At 39.7% G+C, this 20,604-nt stretch overlaps 1 protein-coding gene across 1 annotated transcript in view; it reads right to left on the bottom strand.

Annotated features, from left to right (window-relative positions):
* ARK2N (arkadia (RNF111) N-terminal like PKA signaling regulator 2N) overlaps positions 1 to 20,604 on the bottom strand; it is a 44,489-nt gene that overhangs the window by 4,025 nt on the left and 19,860 nt on the right. Inside the window, exons 3-4 of the mRNA XM_058823762.1 lie at positions 6,486 to 6,668; positions 2,258 to 2,384 (exon numbers count right to left, since the gene is read on the bottom strand). Coding sequence (XP_058679745.1) covers positions 2,258 to 2,384; positions 6,486 to 6,668 — 310 coding nt within the window. The remainder of the gene's footprint in view (positions 1 to 2,257; positions 2,385 to 6,485; positions 6,669 to 20,604) is intronic.

The following is a 20,604-nucleotide window of genomic DNA, read 5'->3' as shown; positions in this document are numbered from 1 at the left end:
ACACATACTTAAAGTATATATCTACAAGGAATTAGCAATAAGATCCTGGAAGTCTAAAAAATGTATGGGATTTCTTTCCTTTAAAGCTCACTTTTAAGGAGAAGTATTTTTAAGCTTAACTGGTAAGAAAATCTTGTAGGCAGAGCAAATTAAATATGATGTTTGGTCTCAGGAACTGTGGTGCACCATTCTGAGAACAGTCCTCAAGTGTTTAGGCAAAGCTAAGACTAACTTTTCTTCCTGAAGATTATGAAAACAAGCCATAAATTATCTCATAAAAAAAGATACCTCTGAAAAGTAAAAGTGTTTATCCTCAAACTAGTCACACAAGCAGCCAACAGCAAAACATTGAGTCAAACATGGTTCCAATCTACAGCTAAGGGAAGATATCAAGTAAAGGCAATAAAAAATACAAAACACCTCCTAGGAAAAACTGGAGGAAAACTGGTTTATATACATGTATGATTAAAAAAAATTCTACTGGTGAAAAATTAAACAAACTGAAAAATATGACTCTGTGTCCTAAGCAGATGCCAAGGAATATCCCAATGATGAGAAACAGCACCAATTCACTCAGAATCTGAAGAACTACAAACCATGGACAAACTCCAGGGAGTCACAACTCACACCAGACATGGAATAGGGAGCATGATAAAAACCAGGATCCAAACACCACACTAGCTAAGTGTGCAGAAATTACTGATCAAAAACCTAACTCCTGTCCAAACAACAACCCTGCCAGAAGCCCATCAATACTTCATAACTGCAAGCCTAGACCTGCAAGAGAAATAAAACTCTAAATAGGATCTAAACAAGTGAAATGTGTGAGTGAGTATTCCAGGGAGGCAGTAAACACAGGTCTGCAGGAGATGGGTACAGGAACAAAGGAAAGCACAGGAGAGTGCTTTTAGGCTGATTTGCTGAAATCATTTCAGTTCTTATCTACTAAAACTCATTTTAAACAGCAGCTCTGCATTTAGCTCATGTTTGCATTCCCACAGAGAGTGAGTGTTATTGAGGCAGCAGCATGGAAAGCTTTCACAGAGGGGCAGAAGCACAAGGGTGCTGTGTGCAGCGCTGCACAGACTTAGAGCAGCAGCGCTGAGGGTGAATCCACACCCCTCACCACCAGCACAAACACCCTCCCAGCCTGGGTTCTGTGCATAAACAGCCAGGAGAGCTGCTGCCTAAGGAACTACCATCCTCCAAAAGAGCTGGCCACGCAGGGACCTTCTCACTGCTCCAAAAGCTAAGACTAAATCCGCTTTCTGGACATGAAAATTTCCTTTTTTTCACAGCCAACAGCACTGCTCTGTGCCCACATTATCCATGAAGTTTCCTGCCTGGGAAATTGGGTCCTGAACACTTTGTTTCTTCTTTCCTCAAGGAAGATGCAGTAAAGGGACAAGGAACTCTCTTCCATGTTCCTCACACCCTTTTCTGCCTCCAAGCACCCACTAGGCAGCAGAAAATTTTGGAAGCAGCTTGTCTGTGTACTGTTTTAACTTGGTTTTATTCCACCAAATTCACACTCCACACTATTAGAAAATGTCAGTTTTGCTTAACTGCTTCATAATATTTTAAGCCAAGGAAAGACTACAGACTAAAAATGATGAGTAACATAAAAATAAATACCTACCAGGGAGAACAGCTGCACAGGTTTCTGACTGAGAGAAAAACCTCTGGCACCCTTACCCTCATCTACTTTGACCTGTCTTGAAATAAACCCAAGATTCAAAATTATCTGATTTTTAACCTAAAGGGGATATTTTATGACATTAGCCATTGAAAAACTTATAGTATTTTTACCCCTAATGACTAATTAAATAAAGTGGAAGCTGTTAAAAAAAACAATATTTCAAAAGGAAATAAGAACCCACACAAAGATTTTCACTTAGTTATTTGTATATTCGTGTATTCCATTAAAATCTGAATTTCTGATGTATGTACACTTAGTATCTCAATATTTGGTATTTTTATACCACACATCTTTTAGCCAGTTACAGTTTGATATTGAAACACAACTTTAATCTGAATAACTATCAAATTGGTCACTTTCTAAAGAAAAACACATTCCAAAATCACCATGACCAGCAAAACAGAAAAAGAAAAGGGCAATATTGCTGCCTTTTGGGCATCACCCATGGATGGGTAACTAGAGAAGCGATGGTCAGTAGTTTTTTCTTTATTGATTATGGTATCACAGCCATTCTGATAAAATGAAATTAACATTAGAGCAAGAAACAATAATTCATACCTGGCATGTTCCTGAACTCCAACAATCTCCACTTCGCTATCAGAAGAGGCAATGTTAATTTCTTCATTGGCCTGGGCATTGCCACAAGAGGTTTTGTCACCTGCAAGGAAGCCTGGATCCAAACGGCCTAGAGATGGGGAAAATGGGAATACAGACAGTGTTTAGCAGCTTACATGACCCAGAAATCAGCTGGAAAAGGAGATTCCCAACCTAACAAAATACCAAGTTTTTAGACCAAGTTTTTGAACTCACAATTAATCACCTGATACAGGAAAATCACTGGGTTTAGCCAGTGTCAGCAGCTCTGGTGATGGTGCTGGCACACAAATGTGAACAAAGCCTGACTGTTGCACCAAGAACAACCAGAATTTACAGCTGAAATGTTATGGCAGTCAGACAGACTCTTATGATAAGAGTCAGACTGTCCTAAGCCTCCTTGACATTAAGAAACAAAACAATCTAAGCAAACACAAAGATACCTATAGCAAAAAAAAGTCAATAAGCTGGACAGAAGCATCCACGCATCAAGGAAAATTGATTTATTTCTTTAAATAAAAAACAAGGGGAAACTGGTCAGCAAAAAAACACAGCAAACCCATCCATTTCTGGCAGTGCTGATTCACACATCTGCTCTAACATTATTACAAATACTTGAAAAGAAAAAGTGGTTTTCTCCCATATGCAGCAGGCTGTTTTTTCTTTACAGTTCCTCAGTGACATCCAGTTTGTCAGTCAGTCAAACCACAAGCCCTCTCTAAATACTCACAGCAAGTGTGGCACATTTCTGCCTTTTCTGCCAAGTGCTGCTAAGAAGGTTCTTCACCCCAATTAGTGAATGTGTTGAGTCATACAGGATAATACTTACATGGGAAACACAAAGCAGCTGGAATTACTATTTCTCCCACAGAAATACAGATTCCTTGAAAAATCAGTTAATTAAAAGATATAACTTCTACCCTTTTTTTTTCCCTCAGGAAAAAGAGAAAATTATTAATTCCACTGTCTCTCTTTATCATTAGCCTGAGGGATGCTGGGCAGCCTTGAAGTAGCTGATCCTGCCTACTTCTGAAAAACCACTTGGTCAGGTGTACTACACAGGGCAGAGTCATTTGTTAAGCAGGAAATTTGAGAGTAGGTGAATATTTTATGTGTGTCTAGTTTGAGTGGACACCTCCTCAAAGATGAGAGGAGGAGGAGGAGAAGCAATAATGATCCACAGGATTTCAAAGGTGTGTGAACAAGCAGAACTGATTATACCCCCAGGGACATTAAATGGAAACAGAAGAAATTAAACCTGAAACAAGTGCCTGGGAAACTTTCTAATGAGTGCTTTAAGCACGTGGGAAAGATGCAAGAAAATGGAATCATAGAATGGTTTAGCTGAAAGGGGCCTTAAAGCTCATCCAGTGCCACCCCCTGCCATGGGCAGGGACACCTCCCACTGTCCCAGGCTGCTCCCAGCCCCATCCAGCCTGGCCTGGGGCACTGCCAGGGATCCAGGGGCAGCCACAGCTGCTCTGGGCACCCTGGGCCAGGGCCTGCCCACCCTCCCAGCCAGCAATTCCTAATTCCCAATGTGCCAAAATCTGTGCCTGCCCTGTGGCAGTGGGAGCCATTGCCTGGGTGCTGTCCCTGCCTGCCTTGTCCCCAGGGGCTGTGCAGCTCTTGTGCAGGAGCAGAGACCATGCTGTGTGTGCCACTTTTGGAAAGCCAAGACCCTTGGTGACTGGATCAGGGTTAGCAAGAGAAGGGAACACCTGTGCTGCAGGTACCTGAAGGAGGAATTTCCACCTCAAAAGACAAAAAAATATTGGTCAGCTGAACTTAAAACAAATTAATAGCCCAGACAGTCTCTTCCCAGCATTGCAGTTGAGCTGAACATTTATTGGCAAACATCACTGACTGCCAGAAAGCCCAAAAATGGGTCATGGGTATTTCTTGAAGTGGCTGGGCAGACTGTGAAACATGAAAGGAAAGTGCTCAGAGGCTTTAATTCACTTCCCAGGGGCTTCACATTGCCAGAGGGCAGGACTGGATTGGACATTGAGGAGAAATTCTTCCCCATGAGGGTGGGCAGGCCCTGGCCCAGGGTGCCCAGAGCAGCTGTGGCTGCCCCTGGATCCCTGGCAGTGCCCCAGGCCAGGCTGGATGGGGCTTGGAGCAATCTGGGATAGTGGAAGGTGTCCCTGACCATGACAAGGAATGGGAATGGGATGGCCGTAATATTATATAATATAATAAAATACCTATTAATATGATATCTATTGTTTTACTGCCTAACCACCCTTCATTATTTTGTCAGGGTAATGTCTGGCAAAGGAGCAAAGCAGACCAGCTCCTGAATAGCCCCAAAAACTACCCCCAGAGGTATAAACTGGAGTCCTAAAAGAGCTTCCACATATTACCACAGCTTTAAGTTCAGACAACAAAAAGACAATTAGCAGTAGCAAAACCATGATTAGCAGAGTAAATACTGCAAGAGTAGATGAGTGTTAATCAGGATTATAGCACAGACAGATTTACAGCCTCTGGCCATACAAATTTCATGCCCACGCTGTTAATTTCTTTGCACAAACATTAGGATGATGCCCAAAGTGATGTTTTGTTTGCCCTATGCCACCAGGGCTTGCAAAAGAGCCCCAAATATTTGCCCACGCACAAAGATGTGATAGTGCAATAAGATTTTTCAATTTGATAGAGCTGCTGATGTTGCTATTTTCCCATGGAAATACATTCCTTTAAGTCTGCTAAACAAGATCCTGGCTGAAGATTACACTTGTGAACCAGATGCAAGATCTGAAAATTCTGCTTTCCCAATGTGCAGCCCTACAGCTGGCAGGAAAAGGGCAGCACTGGCAAAGGTGCAGTCAGATGTGTTCTGAGGCTGCAGGGAAAGGTGTATGCAGAGCAAACAGAGATTCATCCTTTCAGCTGCTGACACAGCCATACAACCAGGACCAAATCCATATCAACATTCCCAGGGACGAAGAAGTCTCTTGATGTTTCCAGTTGTCTTTTACCTGCAAGTCCCCTTGGATATATGTGGAGGAAAGAAAAAAAAATCCTACCTGCACTGCAGCATTTCAAGAGAAAAGTGGAAGAAAGCTTGGTAAGAAACATTACCTTTTATTTCCTTACATTCATTTGGTGTACTTATCCATTAGTGCTATGTAATACAGGTGATTTCAGCTGTTCCAATTGTTTAACAAATCCCTTAATAAAGAACTGGGATTTCTAGAGGTCAAATAGCTATCAGTCAGCTGCTGTCCTGCAAAAAATAGCAGTGAGCTTGGAAAACAAAGGCAAGCTTCAAAAAGGCTGGAACAACATCCAGCCATGGACCACAGAGACAATGATGCACAGAGATTCTCATACTCAAATTGTGCACTTGTAGACTCCACAGTAATGGAGCATCTCTTTACAAAGCACCACCTAATTGTGTTTCTTTAAGCCTTGGAGACAGTGAAAAGCAGCTCAGAGCCTCCACAACACTCCCCATGTGGGTGCCCTGTGGCAGGAGACCGTAGGGAAGCAGCACGAAACACAAACCTGTTGCGCTCCACCAGGCAAGACACATGTGTCTAATGCAGCCTGAAATCCTAACATGGGAGTTAAGAAAAGGAGTGAAAAGGAAGTAAAACATTGGCATAAAAAGCTGTGATAAAGCTGATAGAAGATGATCCCTGCTAACATCCAAAACACTGTCCAATTTTCTGAGTGGTATTGGAAATGCAGATGGAATATAGGAAGAATTAATGATTGTATTTTACAGATACAAAGAGAAAAACAAAAAAAAAAAAGTTTAAAAAAAACCCCATACACAGGCAATCCCAATCCTGAAAATGAGATTAGGGCCAGTTGACTAGCTGGTGGCATGGGTTGTCATAATCAATCATTCAGCAACAAGATTAGGTCACTTTCATTTAAAAAAAACAACACTACCAAAATCCCAGATCTAAGCTCCCTGTAGTAATTAGAAGGAAAAGAAGAAGAAGAAAAGTAGTTAAGAAAATTAATGTCAAAAATATATTGCAGGAATATTTGTCAATTTTTATCATTTGTATTTTGGAGTAAATGTCAGACCTTTTTAATAAGCACCTGTCCTGTTTTCTCACAAAACCCACATAGGGAGCTTTTACAGCTGTATAAATTACAAAAACACTGAAAGCAAGAAAGGGAGACCCACCAACTGCACTGCAGGCACAAATGTCAGAGAATTTAAACAAACCTGTATCAGCACTCATTTCATTCAGCAGCCCTCTGGTTCTCCAGGCAGATCCTGAGTCTTGATTTCCTAAAGAATTATTGTGCTCTTGAACTACTGCAGCCGCCAACAGATTGTCCACATTTACCACTTCTGGGTCTGAGTTTGTGTCTGATATATCATAGTGAGCCACCACAGGGGGTCCATCTGCAGGGGAGAAAAGCAACTTGGGTTAGAAACCAGCACAGACATCAAAAAGTACAAATAATTTTTTTAAGGATTAATGCAACATCCTACATGAAGCTCTTGAAGTTACATAGTGGTAAATTGTATGAATTATTAAACTTCAGTTAATGAACACAGCCTGAGATTACAGAGACATTTTGACCTTTGCATACACAGAAAACACAAGTGTCAGAAACACACGTTTATCAGAGTATCAGTTATTTGTCTACTGTCTTTTACATTAACACATAAACATCTCCATATCTGACAAGGTTACATTTACAGTCTTTAAAGGATAAAACCTCCAGTTAAAAAAAACATCATCACAGGACATCAAATTGGGCAGACAAGATATTTATCTAGAGAATTTTACAGAAGTCAAGCGACAGCTTACATTATTATAGGGTTGACTGAATAAAACTAACTTTTTCATAAAACTGATCCAGTGACAATGAATTTAACATTAGGCAACTTTCTTTTCATAACATTTACCTGTCAAGAGCAGGGGAATTTTTAAAAATCGCAATGTTTTTTGGTGTTTGTTGGGGTTTTTTATAAGGTCAAGAATAACAAGAAACAAAATTATGTTTTACAGTGATAAATATGCTTTTCATTCAACATGACTGTCATTTGAATTTTTGGCTACCATAATGAAGAAGAAAGAGGGAAATAAAACTGCTTACATGATTCTGTCCTTGAGGAATAACAAAAAACTTTTTTTTGATCTGTTTTGTTAGCACCAACTAAATTCTTTGTGATGAATGAAAATAACTTTTAACTGGAAAGCATGCTAGAAACACAGGAGGGTCAGGAAAAAAACAGGCAAATTCAAGACAAAGATTGATGTGGAAGCAGAGAGAATGGGTAAGAAATGCAATTCTGAGAGGATGTGAGTGTTTCAGCTCAAATGCCTTGCCCCACCTGCAGCTCACTGACTCAGCATGGATGAAAGTGGTTGGAGCTCGCCCTCCCCAAAGGAGAGGATCAAAACTTTATTTGGACCAAGGCTTCATCCACACAAATGAGCATGAGGCACAAACACAGGCTGGGCCAAGGCTCGGCATCTTTGCAATTCTTTAACTCCAAGGAGGTTCTTGGAGCTCTGCAGCTGAGCATCTGCAGGACCTTTTATGGGTGTGATACATGGAGGGTACAACTTGTATGGGATAATATAAAATAATCATAAGCTAAGAATGTGTTCAGGAAGACAGGACTTTCAGAGTTACAAAATGACTAATAAAATATTTTGAAGTGATAAAGAATAAAATGAAAAGCCTTAGGAAAAACTGTTTTCTTTTCATAGTTTTGAGTGGCTGTTGAAGACTGAAAGAACATGATGAACTAGAAGTTTCAAATTTACTTCTCTGAAAGGCTGTTCTTCTGAGGTTTTTAGAATGGATTTTGGTTTTAGGGGTTTTTTGGAGGGGGTGTTTTTTAGTAACTTGGTGCCTGAAGTAAAATTCAACTGACTATTTTCAGAAACCCCTACTTTGTGATTAGCAACACAGTTCATCAGAGAGTGACATTTTGCTTAAGTCGTACGAAAGATCAGTTTTGCAACAAGGTATGAAGAAATTCGCAAAATATTTCGGCTCAGACCTGCCTCCAAAACAACAATTCCATGAAACAATGTTACATTACAAACTTAAAACAGACCCAACAAAAATAAATGAGTAGTTAAATGCCAATGTATTAAAGACCAAACTGTTCGCAACGTGAAACGCTGATGATTATGACTGGAACAGAATTCCTGATAATTAACTGGAAGGCAATCTTTGCCTTTTTAAAAGGCAATTACAAAATAATGGAATACCGAGTTCGGAATTAAGCTGGCTGATGTTCAGTTAATTATTTGTGACAGCTGATGATTAAATTACATGCAGAAGTTAGGGCTGGACTGAATCATGGGAGGCATGTTTTCTTTCAGTCTTATCATCAGAGTTCAGCGTGAACATATATAATGTGAGCTGTAAAAATAAACAGTCGAGTGCAGAAGATACGAGGGTCAAGTACAATATTGACTATTTGACCATTTTTTCAACAGGTTATCTAAGATTTCAGGAGGTTGGGACTGTTCCCTCAGGCCTTTGTTTCTCTCGCTTCTGACTCAGACCTCCAAAAGCAGAAGCGAAATTTGATTTTTAGATAGACGTGTCCACACGAGTAAAATTGTATTTGGACAAAAGGCACCAATAGTCTCAAGTCAAAATTGTACCACTCCTACATGTATAATCATGCAAAAATGTATCATCAATGTATATACATGCAGAGTGATATTCTCATCACCTACCCATAGAAATAACTTGTGTGAAAGTCTTCATCAGTAGGAAATACAAGCATAAACTTGTTATCTGTAGCTCCACTCTTGTATCTTCCACACTTCCAAAGAGCACACCTTATAACTTAGCTTAAATTCAGTATACATCAAACAGACAAAAATATTTTCAGTATAACTTATACACTGTAATTATATTTGTCAGGGTAATAGCCACCAATTTAACAATCTGGAAAAAAGAACCCCAAACAAGATGCCTATTTACAAAGCAAGCACAGCAGAGATCTATTTTTGCAGTTCTCAGCCTTGCCTTTCAGGATCAGATCTGGAAATTTGGAAAGGCCCCCAGCACCACGTTTATCTACACCTATCGTCAGTAAATGACTGACAAAGCCAAGATAATGGCCACCAAACTGCAACAAATCCTCAGATCCCCCATATTTACAAAAAAATAAATAAGCATAAATGCTCACATGTGTTTAAAAAAAATCAACAAAAACCACTCAAAACCAAACAATAAAGAAGTTACCGGCAACAACAACTAGATGGAAGTTGCAGTGAAGGCATATTAAAAAAAATCGTATAAAAATCCTCTGTTCCCAAAATCTGTTTCCTTTTCAGGGCTGCATGGAAGGGACAGGAGTGGTTAAATCTGGAAATAAATAATACTTCCCTAGCCAAGTACATGATCATCCAGTGATGTGATGCAAAGTGAATGAATGGTACCAAGAAATAATGACAATTGGCTTCAGCTAGGAAATAAAGTGAAAAAATGCTTTCAGGTTGAAAAGGTAAAAAGGATTAACTACAAGCATAGGTATAATTCATCATCTTTTCTTTATAATAGAGACACTACACATAATTACTGACCCTAACAGGATTTCAAAAGATTAAAAAACAGACATCAAGACAAACCATGCCAGAACCAAGACTTAATGTAGAGCAGTCAAGAGGTTCCCTGGTCAGCAATTTAAAGTATCTACTTTAGAAAAATTACATTTTTTGAGAACCCAAGGTAGCTGGAAGAAGTACATTTCCCTGGTGACAAGCACTAATTCATTTCTAAAGCAATGAATGCTTGAAAAAGGCAAGGCTGAAAGTTAATAAGTACCAGCAGCAAAATACAGCTGTTGACATTTAATGCTATAAGGGGGGAGGGAAAGCCTGCTTGCTTTTTCTCTTCCCCAAAGAATTCAGAGGCAGAGGTCATCACGGGGACAGCATTTCCAAGTGTCCAACTCTCCCTTAATTTACACAGCTCATCACAACTAATTCCACTCTGAACAACTGAATCAGAACTCACATGCACAAAAATCCAGGTCTACACAAATCAATTCTCAATTTCAACTAGCAACACAGAAAATTAAAACACTTCTCATCTGCTACCTGCTCCTTTGCTTTTCTTAGAGCCACATCTCAACAGTCAGCAGCCTAACCCATGCTGTAAGATCCACACTCCTATTATCCCTTACTTCATTATAACGGCAGCACAAGCAGAAAGGGGAACTCAAGCGTAAAATTTCAGCTGTAGGTTAAAAGCAGCCATTCCATAAGAAGCACTGTCCCTTTGCACTGCACAGCCGGCTTATCATTGCAAAGGAAACACAAGATATTCACTGGCAGAACCTGAGTGGGGAATCAAGTCCTTGAAATCTGTGGAGACAGGCTGAGAGCTGAGGGTGTTCGGGCTCCAGGGACACCTCAGAGCCCCTGCCAGGGCCTCCAGGGGCTCCAGGAGAGCTGCACAGCCCCTGGGGACAAGGCAGGCAGGGACAGCACCCAGGCAATGGCTCCCACTGCCAGAGGGCAGGCACAGATTTTGGCACATTGGGAATTAGGAATTGCTGGCTGGGAGGGTGGGCAGGCCCTGGCCCAGGGTGCCCAGAGCAGCTGTGGCTGCCCCTGGATCCCTGGCAGTGCCCCAGGCCAGGCTGGATGGGGCTGGGAGCAGCCTGGGACAGTGGGAGGTGTCCCTGCCCATGGCAGGGGGTGGAATGGGATGAGCCTTAAGGTCTCTTTCTACCCAAACCATTCTATGATCACAAGTCATTATTTCTCTTCACCTTTCTTACATTTAGGCATGCTGAGCAGAGCTCATCACCTCAACTCTTTCCCACTGCAGCCAGAGAGAGGAAGTTGAGAGTCAGACAAACTCAGCCTGGAAATTGCAGCTTGGAGCATCAAGAGCATCACCTTGCTCATCCCCATCTCCCCTCCTTCCCCAGCAAACAGAAAAAGCTTAGACACCACCTCAGCCCAGGCACCTCAATTTTACAGTGCTCAAGTTCCACAAGATGAATTCCAGCCTCAGGGATGGGATTTAAAATTTGCAACGTTTCCTCTATAAGTAGAGGAAAAAACACTGAAATCTCCAGAGGCCTATCCCGACTAAAATAAATCCAAAATTAAACCCCTAATTTTGGTGGTCTGAGCTGCTCATTAGTGTCCCTGCAAGGAAGAGACACGGAGCCATATTTAGGTATGAAAATCACCCCAAGTTTTAAGACACACAGACCAGTACAGTAATAAAAGCAACAATAATTACAGCACTTTGTTCTTATAAAAAGCTCTCCATTGGTGTATCCCGGAGAACTCCGAGGTGGTTATTAACCTCCTCTGTCCACGAGGGAAACTGAGGCAGGCAGCAGCCTGCAGCTTGCTCAAGGCTAAGGAGCAGAGGAGCTCAGCGTGGCTGAAAACAACATTCCCCTCCAATTACTGGGCTATTTTTAACTGCTGAATGTTTGAGGAGTTTAGAAGCAGTGCTCAGGAGTGCTTTTGGGAAAGGTGCAAGTGCTAAAAAGGCTGCACACAGAGCCCTGGGAGACACAGCCTCTGCCAGCCTCACCTCCACCTCCTGGCTGTGAACGTGGGCACTGATGGTCGCAGCCTCACTACTCTAACTGAATTTATTTCTATGGAACAAATGAGAATAATGAGATGTTTTAGAGTAATTAAAGACCTAAGAACGCCCTCATTTACACTGGATGCTTAAATTTAACAGATAGCTCTCATTTACTTCCAGATTACACAAAACATAAAATTGACTTTATTACCTATATAAATTTTAAGGTCAGATGACCACAATCAAAATAATATACTGATACAAAACCTACAGGGTGAAGTGACAGTCTTTTTGTTTCAGATAAGCAATATAAACCTGGAATTAATTAAAACATGACCCAGACCTTCCATTTCAAACGTATGTGCAGCTCAAATGGCACAAACTACCTGAACCCTCAAATAATTCCCAAAGGGGAGTGGGGGGCTGGAAATTTATGCTTTTTTGTGTTGTTTAGCAACATGGAGCACTTCATTGCTATTTAGGTTTATTTATTTATTCCAGGTTACAGTAGTTACATTTCAAAATTTACAGGGTAAAGCAAATAATACATTGTAAGTACAATAAAAAACAATAGCAGTGTAACAACATTCTCTCTAAAATCATAAAGTGAACTTTATCAGTGAATCCACTTTCCTGACATTTTCCTTTGTTTCACACAGTAAAGCTTTTCTGTTTGGTGTCTCTTTTAACCATAATAATAAAATAAAATCAAAGCAACATGATCAAATTATCATTTGTTCTCAGACTGGATACTTTTTAATATATCACAAGAAAAGAAATTCCAAAAATTCAAGTCTTGCGAAACAACATTCATACTTTCAGGCTTTTTGATGACTGGATGGAAAATATCTTGGATTTAATTTAGTAAATTATGAATGAAGATAACAAAGCATTTTTCACTGTGCGTTAAGCAAAGGCACATGGAATATGGCTATGGATTGAGAATACTGGGAAGTGGAATTCACTTTGTATCTCATTACAGGAGTTATTTTCTGTGACGCTGCCTAACAATGCAATAATTATGATAGCAGGTATATCAACCAGATCTCTTTCCCAGTTTGACTTGGAGAAGTGTCTCAGTAGGGTTTTGGAAATCGTCACATGCTTACATAGCCATGGTAGTTAAAGAAAGTAAATAATTCCCTGTGTTAACACAAATTCCATTAGGAAAAGGCAGATAACATGCACCCCTGCAGAATATATCCTATTTTCCCCAGCACAAACTGCACCTTTCCATGGAAGGACTGATACAGCCTCTGATGGTCCAGACTAATTCCCTGCTCCATCGCTCTGCACTTGAAATCCCTGCTAACTTATTAAGCCTATTTTTCCATGTGCCTTCATTTTGCTGACCTAATACCAAGCGATTAATGAAATTTGGGAGAAATACCAACTTCTGGCTTCATCTTTCGCAAGGTACTGTCCATCTCTGTCAATCAGCCTGATTATTTTGGCTTCTACAGTACAAATCACACAGTGCATTTGTTCTAACACATGTAACTGCAGTGGTTACAGTGCAGACCCCCATTATTTCAAAAACATCTACTCAACTGGCCTGATTCACACACCCCCCCATCAGGCAAAGGCTCCCCTCAAGGTCAGCTGGAGGATTCTCTGGACAAAAAACTGCAAAATAAGTTCAATTTTTAATGAGATTAAATGCCAGCCCCATTAAAACCAGTAGAAAATTTCTACTACTATCAATGGGGCTAAAGTTTAATTCTTAATGCCCCTGAAATATTATTTATAAATTTATCCACATACAGTATGTGGATACAGAAAGAGACAAAATACATTAAAAGAGAAAACAGTGATAATAAATATGTTCCAATTTGTAACGTAACTGCCAAATATAATCCCCTTTCATTGAAGTTAAGATTGGTTTTTCAGTCTTTACCCTAGCAGCTCAGATAAAATAACCAAACAATCCTGCACAAACATTAAAAGACACTGAGCTTAAAAAAATAAATGTGTATTTCTGCCTGAATTATTCTGTCCTAGTACTGTTAAAAATGACACTGAAAGTTTTAGATTTTGACTCTTTTTTTCCCTGCACTGTTATTTTTGCAATAGAAAATCTGAAAAAAAAGTTTCATTGCCTTGAGTTTGTTTAATGCATATAAATTTTTTTCCTAAATAAAACCTGACCATTCAGATATTTATCCCTAAAGACCTTCTTCACCAAACCCCACCGAAAGGAGCATGAATGCCTTGGGAAGAACCTGCAGGCAAGCCTGCAAAAACACTGCACACTGAAGCCCCTGGACTTCCAGGAACTCCTAAAAAGGGACTGATCCTAGAAGGAAGTCCTTTTTCTGCAATGTCATTTTGACATTTAGTGAAAATTAAATTGAACCTTTATATAAAGGCTTACTTCTTGTGCACGTGCACAAAAAACATGAAACCAAAACCACTGTGTATCACCTGCTGCTAAATTCCAACTCCGGGGTAAAAGTGCCCCACTGTTCCCAGGCTGGAACAGCTGCCATATTAAAAACACATAATTCAATATTTAAAGTGATAATATAGGAGCTGAACCAGAGCAGCTGTGGCTGCCCCTGGATCCCTGGCAGTGCCCCAGGCCAGGCTGGATGGGGCTGGGAGCAATCTGGGATGGTTGAAGGTGTCCCTGCCCATGGCAGGAGGTGGCACTGGATGAGCTTTAAGGTCCCTTCCAACCCAAATATTCCATGATCCTGTGAACAGGCCAGTTAGGTTTAAACTGGCACAAAATCCCTGGAATTACACCAGTCTATATCAGCTCACCTGACTCAATGCAACTGACCTTTCCAAGCCAAAAGTAAAATTCCTTAAAGGAACTAAAATGTTTCTTCATATTATTCTGAAGTATAAATCCTGGGGCAATTAGAGAAACTCTAAATTTCTGTGGTTCTCCATCTCTGTGCAAAACTCCTACTGATTTCTACTTGATAAATATGGTGGTTTTGAAGTAGTTTGATGAGATATGAGCATAAACACACATTCAAAGTGTAACTCAGGGTTAAAAAGTAGATGAGCTTTCTTCCAATAGTCCTAAAGTAGTCTTAGATAAGTCAGACTGTTTCCATGAGATACAGAATGGGTAAGATAAAAATTTATGTTAAAATTTCATCTGAAGAAATTTTAACTCCCTGAGGGTTTCTAGTCGAAGCCCTTTGAAAATAAGAGCTTATAATGGAAATCATGACAAACTCAACGGCAGCCATGTCATAAAAATATAGTGAAAATTTTCCCAGGAGGCAAAAAATATAAAATCTGAAACTATGTGTTGGGAACCTGTTTTCTTAAAGAGATGCCAAAGACTGTCACACACAGTTAAAACACAGACTCATCACTAGTATTGGTATCTGGAGGTTGGTTCCTCCTGGATTCAGAATACAGAGCAAGAAGAGAAATGCTCCTGTTTATGGGCAAATCCTTCACCAGGCAGGCTATGCTACACCTGAACTACAGAAAGGTGGGGTGCCCCTCTCAGTTTCAGGGCAAACACACTCCCCACGTGGAAAACCAGCTCATGGAGCAGTGGAAAACCAGCTCATGGAGCAGTACCCAGCTGTGCACATCAGTGCACACTTCTCTTTTCAAAGGACAGGGTTTGTGACAAAGCTGAAGATTTGGCTCTGGTTGTGAGCCAAGCAGAAAGAGTGAGGAAAGGAAATATTATTTACCACTTACAAAACAATTTACAGCCACTGATCTTGCACAAGTGTTCTTAGCCTTCAACTAGGTAGCTTTCGTGGGGAAATTAAGTTGAAGTTATATCTAACAGGAACTATTCCCCCAGTCTCCTGGAAGCCTTGAGATAATTTTATCCTAGAAAGAGTACAGCTTTAAAGTTTGCATGTTCAATTTCTGTTATGCTCTGCTTGTTCTTTTATGTTCACAGCTATTTGCATTGAAAATAACAGTTAGCAGTGATGGAAAAAATAAAATGTTTAAATTTTTGCCTCCAGTAACCAAACACAAATTTTTAACTATTCATACATTGAATTATTTCAATTTTTTTTTCTTTTTTAAGAACTACCTGACTAAAACATTGAAAATTTGCAGAAGTTTCACTGGCTACATATGTAATTAAGTTATTATCCATTTATGAGATACATATGTAAAGGTGTTTCAGTCTGAGACATAAATAAGTTCAACTGAACTCCTTACACAATTTGCTCTGAAATACCTAATTGTTCCATTTATACTATTCTACAAAAAATACTATGGGCATGCTTACAGACATACACATTAAAATAAACCAGTCACTGCAAAAAGCTGCTTCTGCATGCATGGGAAGATTTGTAAAGTTGTCATGCTTTAGAATATTCTGCTCTTATTATCACCATAAAGAGATTTTTTAATATATATATATATTATATATATATATATATTATATATCTATATATATAATCTATGAACACCAGATGGATCCACTTTGGTGAGGGTTGTTTTATCAGCAAATACTCTTCCCTGAAGAATCTTTTTAAAAAGATGAGGATAAGCTTTTAAATTGCAATCAAACACAGAACAACTTGTTTAACTTTTACCTGAAATGCACACAATTTCAGACAAGGGAGTTTTCTAACAAGTTCGTATCAAAATCTTTGTATCAAAATTATGCATGAAGGTGATCTGAAAAACTTTATCCCAGTACTTAAAAATTATCTCCTGCACAGTCTTTCATACAGATACTCTGAAAATAACACAGGTCTCTAACCTAATTTTTTTTGATGAAGGCATCATATACTTTAAAAAAAGTCAGTCTAGGGCAAGAATAATGTTAAAATACCAGTGTAGATATTATACTGATAACAAAAAGTATTTCTTGAGTTCCTGTTACAGGTTTGATCCAAACTGTCACATAAATTGATGGGAAAACTCCCATTGACTTTAGGGAGGGTAAAAAAAGCCTGACCTAAAGAAGATACTGTGGTTACTCCCAAGAGGAGAAAAAGAAAGTAAACTAAAATAATTAGGGGAAAAGTGACTGTGGTTTAAAAAGCAGACTAACTGAGCTAAAGGAGACTTAAGTGTTTTCTTTACTCAAACTGCAGGTTTTCATTTGCCATTGTAAAAATTTTTATTTCATTTTCATTAGAAACTTCTATCAAGTTCTAGCTAATTAGAAATATACAATTTTTTGGTAGCTACAGAGAAGTTACTTCACATGAAGGAAGGCCTTATTGGAGAGGCGACCCAAAAATCCCTGTGTGTAGCAATAACAGTAAGAATTAAATATTTCTAATATATAGTTTAAATTAATCCTACTTTAAATATTAGTTTCAAGCCTGCCTATTCAGGATAACTATTAGTACAAAAAAAAAGAACTCACAAAACAGTAAATTCTTGCCTCACTTAAATTAACCTGATGCTGTGGCATTCCCCATCACAAGTAAAGAATTATTTCAGTGGTGTTCATGCATAGTCCAGTCTGACCCAGGCCAGCAGCTATCAGACCACCACGGTGTTTGCTTATCAAGCCTTCCTTTAAATTCCTGTGCCAAGGCTCAACCCATCCCCTGATGGCTGCTTATCTGAGGGCAGACAGGATTGTTTTTATTCCAGTGTGAAGGATGTGGCTGGGCTGCATTCACAGGAGGAAGCAGCAGCTGCTCTGTGTGCACAGGCCGGGGTGACTCATCTCACCCCAAGTTATCTCTTAGGGACCAATGATAAGCCAGGTTAGGGACAACTCGTGGGAGAGAAGACACTGCCTGGAGGCATCCTCAGTGAGCCTTATCTCTTCCCACTGAGACCCAGGGAAGAGCAGAGCAGGCACCTGGAATGGGTGAGATGATCTGCACACAGAGCCGTGTGTGAGTGTGCCTGTGTGAGCACACAGGGTAAGGCAGACACCTCCATAAATACACCCTGTGCAACACAGCAGTGCCGCTGATAAAAACCCTGGACAGAGACTGAGCTGCCGAATGGGAGACAAAAAGGAATTCAATCTGCTGGGCACGCTTGTTAAGGACAGTCAAATTTTTAGCGTAATCTTATTTATTAGTTCTGCCTAAAAATCAATAAGCTAACGTGTGGCATGGTCAAGCTGCAAAATTTGAGAGTAAACAGAGAGTTGAGGAAATGTCATGCGTCTGGATCTCTAGGGTGCTTTATCTCTTTAAATATAAAACTATTTCCTTATACAAATGTTTTAACATGCAAAAAGGGCATCTGGATGAATACCCTGAATGCTCCTATTGTAGCAAACACAGCCCTACTGCTTTTGGGGTATCTAGACATGGATTCTAAGTTATATTGTCCCAAGTTTGGTGATGAAAGCTTAGGGTGGCTTCCCCTATACACCTTTAAAGGTGTTTGTTTATATGTGTGTACTGGCACATGCAGGTGGGTATACTGTGTTTTTTTTTTAAACTACATATATTCACTATAAATTAAGAAAAACAAACAATATCATGGTAATAAAACCCAAAAGAGAAAACAAAACAAACACATACAAAGAGAAAAGCAAACCTCATTTTTAGCAGAATCCAAAATAACATCAAGATTGCAAAATCAGATTTATTTTTCTTTTTAATTTTTTTTTTTTTAAGCTTATGATTTATTCAGATCAGGCTCTGCCATATTCCCATTCTCTGGAAAGACTGGTGTAAAATTGTTATTAAAAGTCACTGGAAACTCCAGCGCGGCATCGGCGTTTTGATAGCCCACGTACGAATTAAAGGGCTGCTGAGGAAGTGCTTGGCTATCAGGCATCTGCACGAAAGCCCCTGACTGGGTGGTAGGGGGGATTCTTTGGCCAACTAGTTGGATTTTGGGTTCCCTGGGCTCCAGTTGCTGCTTGCTTTCTTCATCCGTGTCAAGGTGGGTTAGCTTTTCTATCCACATGCGGAATTTCTCCTCTGTCTGCCTCTGCATCTCGGCAAAGCAGTTCATGGCCTCTTCCAGGACATTGCCTATGCAGTTCCTATCCCACACGGTGCCCCTGTCAAGCAATCTTGGAATTTCCCTGGTCGCTCCTCCAGATCCCCCAGCACGACTGAAGCCAGCTTTAAAGACATTGAGGCCATTTGATAAGACATCATTAAGTAAAAACATAATATTGTTTATTAAGGCATGTTAACTGAGGAAAACAACTTTTCTAATTCTGCCCCTTGGATACGACAACAGGAGAGGAATTAGCGTATATTAACCGACAGTATTACTCTTATAATAAAATTTTACACCCACTCAGGTTATAATAGAAATTTTGGCATCATTCTCAATCTCAGACAATTCTGTCACAAAGGTCTCTTTTTTTACCAAATTACTCCGGTTCCCTTGCAATTTGTTTTGAATTCAACTGAAGGTGTCAAAAACATCATACAGTAATATGTTTAGTTCTACTAAGCTGCAATCCAAAATGCTATTTTTTAACTGACAAACCTGAATAATTATGTGTACTTTGCTTTCACGCTTGGACCCTTTTATAAACAGACTGTTAAACACAGGTGGAATTGGCCCAAAGCCCTTGGCCTGATTTTGGGAAGCACAGAGAATGAGGAGAACACAGGACACAAAACACAAGAGCACGGGGGGGGGCTATGTGAGCGCTGTGCTGACACAGGAGGGGAGAGCATCCTCTGCCAGGCGTGATGGACACAGCTCCATCACGGCACAGCCTGCACACCACGGAGCCCCGAGCAGCCTCACAGCAGCCAGGACCCTGCCCTGAGCCACCATTCCTACAGCCAGTGCCAGGCAAGGCAGAAAACAGGGAATGGTTGGAAGAAAACTGTTCTGCTTCCAGCTATCTATCAAAAGCACAGTGGAAGTGACTGGCTTTGGGATTATTAGGAAGAACCGCAGCAGCCTGAAGAAAAGGCCAATCCTCATGGCCTTACTTTACAGATCAATAACAAAAGGCAGTGGAAATTATATTTTAAAGTCTGGAGTTCACTCAGGAATCATCTAGGAAGCAATAAACCCCAAAGAAAATGAGGCTCTGTACCCGCTTGAGGAATAATAAACAGTATGTGCATGCCACCCAAATACACAAATGTCACCTAAGGTAATACCAAAACAAGACAAGCATCATATTAAACTCCACAAAGTTATAGAAGATGGTAATTTAATATCTAAATGTGAAACTTGTGGCACCCTCTAGCCTAAGAATAATACAAAATACTCTAAGAATGAGAGAAATCATTGCATGACCTAAGCAAATATTTACTAATAAAAACCTAAGGCACTAAATCTTTATTGGGATTTCACTGAGTACACAAAATTACAGTACCACTTAAACCCTACATTCTTTTTAGGAACTGTTTAAATGAGGTATACACAGATCCTACAGGAACAGCTAAACTAAGCCCTGGGTTATTCTCTCATTTCTGAAGAGTAGTTTTTAAGTCTTTCTTTCCCATCTGTTTACCTATCAGACATGCTGGAAATTCAGCATTCAGGTCCTCTGCTAAAAATATTTACTTTATACTAATTTACATCCCTCCAACTGCATTTTAACCAAAACAAATTAAGTAAAATGGTATTTTTTTTCTAAAACATGGCTCCTTTTGTATGTTCAATAAAAGAAGTATTTCTTCTGTTCATTTACTTCTAGTACTGAACATCCAATATGATTCTGTTTCTTTGCCTCTAGCCCAGACCTTAACTTAAACTCCAGGAACTAACTTACAATCTTTCTGATTTCCACAGACATTCAAATAAGTAATGTTAATTTTTAATTGCAATTCAAATAAAAACTATTGATGTTGATAAGTGAGACAATCTTTTCAAGTTTTTGAAGTTAAGAAATGAACTAGAATGGTCAAAGTTGACAAAAATGTTTTGTAAACTGAATAAAGTATGTA

Source organism: Ammospiza caudacuta, chromosome Z (genome assembly GCF_027887145.1).
Source record: "Ammospiza caudacuta isolate bAmmCau1 chromosome Z, bAmmCau1.pri, whole genome shotgun sequence".
In the NCBI taxonomy this organism is placed as follows: Eukaryota; Metazoa; Chordata; class Aves; order Passeriformes; family Passerellidae; genus Ammospiza; species Ammospiza caudacuta.
The sequence above is the reverse complement of the archived record's forward strand: the minus strand, read 5'-3'. Positions and strand labels throughout refer to the sequence as shown.